The sequence below is a fragment of the Poecilia reticulata genome, linkage group LG1 (assembly GCF_000633615.1).
Source record: "Poecilia reticulata strain Guanapo linkage group LG1, Guppy_female_1.0+MT, whole genome shotgun sequence".
Lineage (NCBI taxonomy): Eukaryota > Metazoa > Chordata > Actinopteri > Cyprinodontiformes > Poeciliidae > Poecilia > Poecilia reticulata.
This window is the reverse complement of record NC_024331.1, coordinates 26,005,376-26,016,179: the sequence shown is the minus strand read 5'-3', so window position 1 is coordinate 26,016,179 and position 10,804 is coordinate 26,005,376. Positions and strand designations below refer to the sequence as shown.

Sequence of the window (10,804 nt, the reverse complement as noted above, 5' to 3'; positions counted from 1 at the left end):
TTTTTTCCCCTTAATTAGTGACACACTTTTATTACATTAAATCTATCATGGAAGTTCAGGGTGAGTTATTTCTAATTCTAAATGAATATCCTTGTTGGACTTTTATTTAAGTGATATTCTCCTTCTAGATACATTTACCTAACGCTAGAATAAATGCAATGTACATTATGCAGCAAAAGAAATTAGAAGACATGTATCCATTATGGAGATGATCGGGCGATGTGCCCCTATTGCATAAGCAATACTCAAGATTGACTGATATCATTAAAGATACAGGGAAGAAGCTTTTCAGGGCTGCACAGTGGCGCAGTTGGTAGAGCTGTTGCCTTGCAGCAAGAATGTTCTGGGTTCGATTCCCGGCCCCAGTCTTTCTGCATGGAGTTTGCATGTTCTCCCTGTGCGTGTGTGGGTTTTCTCCAGGTACTCCGGTTTCCTCCCACAGTCCAAAAACATGACTGTCAGGTTAATTGGCCTCTCCAAATTGCCCCTAGGTGTGAGTGTGTGTCCTGTGTGTCTCTGTGTTGCCCTGCGACAGACTTGGCGACCTGTCCAGGGTGACCCCGCCTCTCGCCCGGTACGCTAGCTGGAGATGGGCACCAGCAACACTCCCGACCCCACTAAGGGACAAGGGTGTAAGAAAATGGATGGATGGATGGATTGATGGAAGAAGCTTTTCAGTTATCTAGCTTTGCTAGCAAAGTTGTTAGCTAGCAGCTAGCTAACAGCCGCTCCAAGCCACAGGTGAGCAGCAGCAAAGGAAATGAGCTGGAGAATCTACATAGCCGCAGAGGGGGGCTCACAGCAACGAACAGGTACGCGCTCATGAACATCAAACTTTATCGTGTTAAACACGACAAAAGCAAATACTAATGTTTTTTTTGTTTGTTTTTATATGTTCCAGTCATCACTTACAGAAGAGAAAGTGCAGCTACTTGTGTGACCCAGAGGTTAGCAGACTTCCTGGTCCGTTCCAGTAACACCATCGACAAACGTGGGCTCCAGCACCTACGGCAAGAGGAACCTACATCAGCCTCCCGACTACCTGCCTTTCTAGTACAAAACTGAGAGAATACCTCAGTGACATAGGTGTAACCCCTCTGGGTTCCCAGAAACATAACAAATGTAAGGTATCCAAATGCATTTATTAAAAAGAATTCATTTATTAAAAAAGGATAAAATTCTCGGTCCTTGGGTTAAAATAGCGGTTCTCAACGTGGGCGGTACCGCCCCCCAGGGGGCGTTCAGAGGCCGGCAGGGGGCGCTGGCGGACATTTTTACAAAAGGGGGGCGCTGGGATGCCTTTGGGGGGCGTTTGGTCGAAGGTAAACTTTACACCTTAAATCCATAACAATACCAGTTTAGACTTTGAGCAACTTGGTAAAAATGTATTGTGTAACATTAAATCATGCTTGGCTGCAACGGTATCGATGGCAGCTCCTCTTCTATTCAGTGTTTGTAGCTTCATGGCGCAGCTCCGCTTCAGTTCAGCGTTACACCGGCTGCTGTGATTCACTTTGTCTGGTATTTATGTAGGCTACGTTTTGGCAGTTCTGTGATCATGTCAAAGCAGCAATTTATATTAAAAAGTGTTTTATTTCCGTTTGAAAGCTGCCTGCTACCATGGAAAAACAACAAAAAAATCGCTCTTAATTACTAAAATCACGATACCTTCACTTTGTATCCCTCTGAAAAATTAACCCATTTAAATAAAGAAATCCGTCCATGGGTGATACCACGATAGAGAGCGTTCATTTTATAGCGTTAACACCGGTGCTGTAAGTGGTCCGACGTGAAACGGGTGTGATGGAACAACGGTACCACAACACTTTAAAATTTCAATAATCAGAATGCCGTAATTGTTTCCGTTGTTTTAAAAGTTTTGTGTCAGTCTGCCTTTTCACCAAAGATATGTTTCCCGACCGCCCTGCATCTTAGGGAGTTAAAAAAAAACAAACGCCGCGCACATTGCGCAAAATTCTGAAACGTGAGAAGCGGGCAAAACGTAGCGACAAACTAGATGTGAATTATGGCATAAAAACAGTTAATCCGACGCTGAACCGTGAAAAATCAACACATGATGTGAAAAACATGACGATTAAGCGGCGCAGCAGGTGATGAATGAATATTACTGATGATCAATAAACAATAAAATAAATCTAGCAACAGGAAAGAAACTAAAGTGAACATAGCAATAAACCGAGAGAGGATAATACTAATCAAATGAAACTAAATGGAAATGAATGAAAAACAAAATGCAAGAATAAACTAAGAAACTAAAGTAAATACGGAGGAATAAACTGGTATGGCAAGACCTTTTGACCAATAATTAATACAGAGACTGTATGGCAAAAAAACAGACACTATTTCCAGACAAAAGGTAAAATAATATTGTTGAAGTGCCATGGGCAGGGGCGCAACTACACATTATTCAGGTAGATGCGAAAACATAAATCGGCACAACCCCACAAAGGAGCGTAGAAACATACGCTCGCCCCCACTCCAACCCCCCTCCTCCAGACGCCGATACGTTTAGGGCAAAACTCGCTACATTTACCTCGTTATGTGCGCGAGGTGAAGGAGCGTAAGGGGCGCGAAGTGTACGGGAAAACATAATCGGTGCGCCGATTCAAAACATCTACAATAATGATAGTAACATTAATAATAAAATAATAGTCAGTGCAAAGTAGCCTACAAATTTTTTGGTGGGGGGCGGTGAGGGACCTGGATAAAGGCTAGGGGGGCGCTGGCCCGAAAAAGGTTGAGAAACACTGGGTTAAAAGAGTAAAGAAAATAAAGAGTTGATTTAAAAAGACAATAGTTGAAGTAAAATGTGTTAAAATGTGTTCTGTCACTTTAAGAAAGAACCATACTGTGTAGTTTGTCTGTGAAGACAGTTCAGCGCGAGAGTGTGAGAGACTATAGTGTTGGGTATTTTCTGGGTTGTTCTGCCCAAGATCGATTTTTATTGGGTGATTGCACTTTTTCTGAATTTGGATTGACTGAGGGGCGGGACTAGCGGGAGTGCCGCGAAAAGAGGGAGAGAGGACGGGGAAACTCGACGGAGTTGGCTGGACGCTTTTGTGTGAGCTGTTTTGTGGACCGAACTGCTGGAAAGGTGCCACAGCCAAGGTGTGCACTTGGACCAGGGGATTGCTGGAGGAGCGAGGTTGGAGCGAGCGGTGAGCTGGACGCTGGAGGTTTGAGCTGGAGCGGTGGAGAGGGACAGGCCCGCTACACCTGCACGGGCCCCGCTGTTTGGAGCTAGCTGCGCTTTCCCCGCCTTTGAGAAAGGCACGGAGCAACAAGCTGCTAGAGGAGGTTTGACTTATTCGGACCTTTGCTAAACCTGGTGCATCGAGGAGCTTGGTGAGTCGTCAGTATCAGACCTGCAACGGGGTAATGACTATAATGCCGGCTTTTATTTTTGTTAATGACACACTTTTATTACATACATTATATCTATCATGGTAATTCAGGGTGAGTTATTTTTAATTCTAAATGAATATCCTTGTTGGACTTTTATTTAAGTGTTATTTTCCTTCAAGATACATTTACCTAACGCCAGGTGTTCAAGCCCCCCCTCTGCACGTGCCTGTAACAGACCATTTCTTTTGGTGTTGCTGTAAATATAAACACATCATTTACATAACGTGACACTAATGCATATATCTATACACTTCTTTTCTTGTTCATTCTATGCAGCATAAAGTAGTAGTTAGGTTAAGAAAAGATAGGTTTTGGCGAGACAGATTTATAACAACTGCTACAGCAGCCTCTAGTGGACATGACCCTAAACTGCAGCTCTTACTGCTTCACTACTCCTCCACGCAAATAGAAAAAGAATTTTGTTAGTTTTTCAAACATTTTTAGCTCAGAGTCAATAAGTAGTTTTAAAACCTTTGGAAATGGCATTTGCAAAAGGAAAAAACAATATAACCGTTCTGATGTTAGTGTTACCCCTTAATAAAAAAAAAAGTATATATTTTGTGAAAATGTTTCACAGTTTTAGGTTTTAGCATAAAATCAGGATGATGCAAGGAGTGGGCAGAGTGAGCCCTTATTCCATCTCCCTGTTTCAAAGATACAAAATAAGGTGGTAAATTGGTGATTAATTGCATTCCATGTGCTTTGGAAGTGGTAAATTAACGTAAACAAGCCACATCAAACTAAAAGGAGAAAATGTCTAGATTAAGAAAAGTTATGTTTTGACGGGCAGACTTGTACATGCTACAGCAGCCTCTAGCGGACATGAGACCAAACTGCAGCTCTTAATGCTTTGTCCATGCATGCTTTTGGAGTACTTCTCCTCGGAACTTGTTAAAATTCTGATGTCTGAAATTAGAGCTACGTTCTCATGTACCACATAGTGAAAGATCTATTATTATTTGTTTATTCTTGATTTTGACAGCTTTGACTCTTCATACTTTACTACTATAGTCTTGTTTGCGTCTCCTTTTCCTTCTTATTCTTCTTAAACTGAGCATTTGCATCCCGACTGACATCCAACTTAAAGACGCTTTATTGCCACCTACTGGACGGGAATGGGAAACTACTACTATTGTACATAAAAAAACTGAAAATACTTTTAAAAGTTGAAAATTTGCTAGAAAAAAAAACTCAGAAATTTGGAGATGAATCTAAGAAATAATAATAATAATAATAATAATAATAAAAAACTCAATTTCAAAAGCTGAAATTTTTCTCAGAAAAACTGACATTTTGAGATTCATCTCAAATTTTCTAGAAAAAATGGGAAATTTTTGAGTTTCAAAATTGAAACATTTTCAACTTTTGAAATTTAGAAATTTCAAAATCTCCACAATTTTTTCTAGAATATTTTTTACTTTTCAAACTCAGAAATTTTTCAGCAGTTTTTCTCTAGGAAGTTTCTTAGATTAATCTAAAAAAAGTTGTTTTGGCTGAAATTTGTTACACCTAAAAAAAAAGTTGTTTTGGCTGAAATTTGTTACACCTAATATGTAATAGTCTGAAACAGTAGATTCAAAAAATGGAGCACCGGCCGTTCTGTGATTTCCCAGTTTGCCTCTGTTTGCATGTGTCAGAAAAACCATGAAATAAAGAACGACAGGACACGGCTCCACATCACCAAGACTTTACTTCACAGCTCAGTGCCCTGCAGCCCCAGACTAACACAGGCTCCAACATTCAGCACAAGTTTGCACCAAATCTAAGCAGGAATAACTTCCTCTCATGGTTAAACCCTGTTTTTCTCATGCGATCAAAAGAAGAAGAAAAAAAATGGCCTATTACCAACACACTGGAACACAAGGTTGAAGACTCGGGTTTACTATTCGCTTGGCAAGATAAAAAATAAAGATGTCTTTCATGGAAATGATTCTGTTATGTACAATTTTAGAGAATAAACAAAATAAACCCTCAAAAATAGAATGTGTAAAGCATGCCCAATGTCACACCATGAGGAGGAGGCGAGTTTCTCTTGGAGTCCGTTCTTTATGCTTCTCTTCATTCACTGCGAGTTCAGAATATATTTGGGAATCTTTTACATGCCAACATAACGCGGCGCTAAATCCACTCCAATTTGGCTTATTTATGGAAAATAAGATGGGAAGATCTATATTAAACCACTTTTAATACAGTTTTCCCTCTACAGATTCAATGCATTTGTGATATACTTTACCATGCAATGTGAACCAAGCAGAGTATTGTTGACAGAAGACTAGCATAGTTGTGGAAAGCTGGGAATACTGTGTTATGTGAGAATATCTGAAAACGGGGGCCATGACTCTCGGCTGGAGGAAGAAGAGGAAGTTAAATCAGGGATCAACCAGGGAGCAGCAGAGGCATCCGTAGCACCGTGGCAGCAACGCTCCCGAACGACAGTCAGTCAGGAAACTGGAAGCCCAAATAAAGTTCAGTTCGCTGTCCTTCAAAAAACATACAATGTCCGTTTCCATTAGATGAATTTGAGGTTATTGTAACACCAGAGTCTCTTGCTGTGAAAACCTTTGAGGCGTAGCTTGACAGGAGACTGATAACACACCAACAGGTCTCAGATCCGAGTCCCTCTGTATTATCTAGCAGGCACCGCCTTATCCCTGGCATTCGCTTTCGCTTTAGCCCCGCCGGCGGGTTTCGACCTGGGCCTGGCAGGCGCAGCGGCTGTGGAGGTCTGCGCTGTGGCTTCCTGGGAGGCGCTGCGACGCATAGTTGTTGTAGTTCTGGGTGGCAGCATGGGAACAGTGGGGGCCCGGACCGAGAGGGGCTGCCTGGACGGGCACGTCCTCTGAGGAGAGGGGCTGTCAGTCCTGCAGTGGGTGGAGCTAAGGCTGCGGCGGCCTCCCAGCAGGGCACGTAGGGGCATCCGTGGGCTGCCGTGTGGACCGGAGACGGCTGATGGACGAGGACAGGAGGAGGAGGACCGAGATGAGACGGGCTTAGGTTTCTTTTGGGTGGCTAGTCCAGCTTTCTGACTTCTGTGGAGAAATGAGCACATATTAAGTTATTCACGCACTGTAAAACATTTGTAGGTGGTTTAACTTGAAAATGAAAGTTCACTTGTTGCCTGGAAAATGCAATTTAACTGAACAAGAACATTTATTTGGTTTTAACTCAGAATTAAAGTTTATGAAGTTGATTTAACAACAAGAGACAAGTTGTTAATCTTGAATTGTGAGTTGTAACTCAATTCAATATTATTTCACAAAATGCAAGACAAAACCTGTCCTCGCCTGGTTAAAGAGCCACATTCCTCTATTATTTATCAAGTTAAAATAACTATGTATTTTATTTTACTTAAGAATAATTAAAATTCTTGTTTCAAATTGCATGAACAAAATTTCTGACCTGATAACGAATTTTATTAAACATCACAATGAATTCGGCTCAGAAACATTTAGTGTGAACAGGACTTTATCCTCAGGCTTTAAAATAAATATAAAGACAATAAAACAACAATAAAGAGTCAGATCAATGTAAGGCACTTCCAACTCACTCAAAACTTTAAGATTAAATAATCAGCTGCTATTAAACGTCCCTCTGACTCGACTTAAGGATAAAGGAGGTCAGGATTTCCAGTGTTTTCTCCGGGATCATTACCCATCCAGATCACATCTGGGTCATTTTAAATCACTTTTTAAAACTTATTTTTATTCACTGGCATTAAACTGAGATCTGATATGGTAACTTTTCTGTTGTGATATTTTAGTGTCATCTTATTTTCGCTTCATCATTTTATTCTACTATATTACTATATTATTTTTGGTGCAGTTTGGTGCAATTATTATAGTTAATATTACATTTAGCTTAAAAGCTATTGCGTGTTGTTTTTATCATTATGTACATAATTACCTTTATCTAAAAGGTGCTGTATATAAATAAAAACAGGCTTACCCATTGATGACAGATGAAACTCCTTTTGTATTTTTGGCATCTGGCAAAGAGAGCGGAGAGGCGGCAGCAGCAGTGGCGCCCCCTGGTGGTCTTTTTATGGGGGTGACAGGTCGAGGGATTTTGCTCCTGCAGTCTTTGGAGCCTTGCTCTTCAGTCGGTTTGAGACGCGAACTCCTCCTGGACTCGTCCGAGACATGCACGTCCTCCTCCGATCCCGTTGTGGATAAAGTCTCCGATGCCCTCCAGCGCTCGTCGTCCCCGGATGACAGCGATGAAGACGTGCCAGACAGCATCCTCCTCCTCATCCAGCGGCCCTGTTGCTTCTGAACCAGCAGGCGCGCCAGGTCCAGCTGCCGGGCGCGCTGCTGGAGCCGAAGTCGGGCCGAGAGGGAGGAGGACTGCTCTGAGCCCGAGTCCTCTTCAGAGATTAGGATTGGGATTCTGCTCCGGATTCTGGGCTTGGCGCCCACTGACGGTTCTGACCCAGCAGGGTGAAGCTTTACAGCTTCCTCGCTGGCCGACAGCTGCTTCTTCGCTTCTTGGGACGCATCTTTACGATCGTGAACCGGTGAGGTGACTTTAGAGGAGTCCATGGACACGGGGAAGACGGCTGACGGGCCGTTTTCGGTTTTTGGTTGCTTAGCCTCTGTACTGGTTTGGTCCGGCACACTCTCCTCTCTAGTTTCTTTCAACAATGATGCAACTTCCTGCTCCTGCCTGTCAACGTCTGCAGCCGATTCCCTCGTGGCGGTTAAGACTTCCCGGTCACTCTCCTTCGCAGAGTGACCGTTGGAAGACATAACGTTGAGGTGTGACGTCTCTGCGATGTGAATGAAAGTGCGCTCGACTTTGGTAAAGGGCGGTGACCCAGGAGCGATGGGAGTGGAGGGTCTCAGTTCTGAGCGGAGGGCCGGTGACAGACGGCCCGTCTCGGACAGTTCAGGCTGAATCCCCTCCCCGGTCAGTAAGCGGTCATTACGAGAATTTAGAGCGTTTGGCGTGGCCAGTTCCCCCTCCAGGACAGCTTCCCCGCCACAGGGAGACTTGCGAGTGTCTCCGGGCGAGAACAGAACCAGAGTTTTGGATGCGTCCTCCAGATCCGGGTCTGCATCAGCAGCCGAAGCGTGCTCCCTCGGGCCCCTCTGGTCCTCAGCCATCAGTGTTGAAGGCGCAGCATCCTGGCTGCGCTCGGTGCTTTTCTGACTCGCCTCGCTGTTGGACTCGCTCTTTGTGACGTCGTCGTCCTTCGGCCCAGTAGGTTCTGGTACCTCTTCGTCGGGTGTGGCGAAGCTCCTGCGCTGAGGCAGCGTACCGGTCAGCATGACGGTGAGAAAGTCGGCCCTCTTGGCTTGCAGCTGAGGAAGGATGTGGAAGTGCTCCATCTCATCACCCTGAGCTTTTGTTCGATAGTCTGGAGAGGACGGAGACGGGATGTTCTGCTCCGTGGGAGACAAGACCTGCGAAAAGGACAAAAGAATATTTTATTACAGTTTTAATCTGGATTAAAGCAACTCTGGCCAGAAAAAAAAGATATGATACAGCATTATAACACTGGTTTGTACACTGTAAAACATTTGAGCCGCATTTAGTTGTTTCTATTATCTTCTAGTCTTTAAGTCAAATAAATGTATCCAGTTTTCGATTTTGAGCCTAAATGTGAATTTGTGAAAGATAAACTTACAGCAGTAAGTTGCTAACTTGTTATTAATTTAGTCAAACCTCCAAGAGTTGAATAAACTAGAGTTTTTAGGTTTGCACCTAAAAAACTGAAAGGAGAAAAAGACAGGAGTGGGAACTATTTCCCAGAATGCTTAGTGGCACGTTTCTCTGTCCTGAGATGGAAGTGCGTTACATTGATCTGACTCTGGTGTTTTATTAAGAAAAATGTTTATTTTAAAGCTTGAAGATAAAGTCCTGATCACACTGAATGTTTCTGAGCCGAATTCATTGTGAAGTTTAATAAAATTCATCATCAGATCAGAAATTTTGTTCATGCAATTTGAAACAAAAATTTAAATTATTCTAAAGTAAAATAAGTTGATATCTTAACTTGATATTGTGAGTGAAATAATAGAGAAATGTGGCTCTTTAACCAGGTGAGGACAGTTATTTTATTGCATATTGTGAAATAATGATTTGGTTTAAATTGCAGCATTAAGTTAAAACTCACAATTCAAGATTGACGAACTTAAAAAGCGACGTTTAGACAACTTGTCTCTTGCTGTTAAATCAACTTCATGAACTTTAGTTTCTGAATTAAAACCAAAAAAACTTTCTTGTTACTTAAATTACAAGGCAGCAGGTGGACTTTCGTTTTCAAGTTAAACCAACTTTAAATGTTCTACAGTGCACAAAATGTCAGCAGCTTCTTTAAAGCTACAACGTGAAACTTTTTGACACATCAGGCTCAAGAGATACAACTGATATTTACAGAAAATACCAAACAGATCAATTCAAGTAATCAGTTTGAAACATCAGCTTATAACCAAACTAAATCCCAAACAGAGACAAGACAAAACAACAAAGCAGAAAAAACAAACACACACACAATGCTTTTATTCAGTCTGGTGTAATTGTTTTCAAGGAGTTCCAGTAATTGATTGATTGATGGTAGATGTTTTCTAGTTTTAAAAGAGACATGACATCCTTCCTTCAGCTGGACTGAAGCCGCTGAGGAGTGAGCAGATTTCCATTCAAGTCAATATAATTCTTTGTTGTGAATAAAAACATATTTAGTTAAAACTGTCATTGGAGACAATAAATAAATAAATAAATAAAGCTCTTCCACTTCCTCCCAGTGCTGCTTTAGCAATTTGCAAAAATGCAACACTTCCGGTCAAAAACAACCAATCAGAGACAGGAGGAAGGTTGAAGTGTTGTCAATCAATCGTGTGTATGCGCTGCTCAATGTGCTTATGGCGGAGAAACAACTCACGGTTCCAGGAAAATTGTTTATCCGCCGTTATCGATGGCCATGCTAACTAGCCTTAGCACTCAAAGAAATGCAACCATGCAATAGGAGAACAATAATATTACGAAATTATAATATATATGCTAATATCAAACAACTATTAGATGGAGGAAACAATTAATTTCCTTCACAATTCTTGTTTTTTCTTAGTTACATGGCAGTTTGGAGCAGAGTTTCTTTTAAAATATGATTCCAGTTTAACTTCACAACAACAAATAAGAAACAATGTGCCAAAAAATTAAGAATAAAAATCCGACTCCAACCAATCCATTTGCCACAGAACCATTTTATTTTCATTTTGGTTGTACACAAGCTTTTTCAAGATTGTCTAGATTACATACATTGATATAAAAGGCACAAAAAATGCATTGCAGAGCTTATCTTTAGCACAAAGTCTAATATCAGGTGATTTTCAAGTGTTTCCCCTCATAAAGATTCATCAGCCTGTACACACATTTACAT

General features: G+C 41.8%; 1 protein-coding gene across 5 annotated transcripts in view; it reads right to left on the bottom strand.

Moving 5' to 3' along the window:
- Nucleotides 1-5,097: 5,097 nt before the first annotated feature.
- The window catches only part of ttbk1a (tau tubulin kinase 1a), a 61,621-nt gene continuing 55,914 nt past the window's right edge, over nucleotides 5,098-10,804 (bottom strand). For all 5 annotated transcript variants that reach the window (XM_008417427.2, XM_008417420.2, XM_008417423.2 and 2 more), the window contains 2 exons: nucleotides 7,372-8,828; nucleotides 5,098-6,455 (listed from right to left, as the gene is read on the bottom strand). In XM_008417427.2, the coding sequence (XP_008415649.1) occupies nucleotides 6,053-6,455; nucleotides 7,372-8,828 (1,860 nt within the window). In that variant the 3' untranslated portion in view covers nucleotides 5,098-6,052. The remainder of the gene's footprint in view (nucleotides 6,456-7,371; nucleotides 8,829-10,804) is intronic.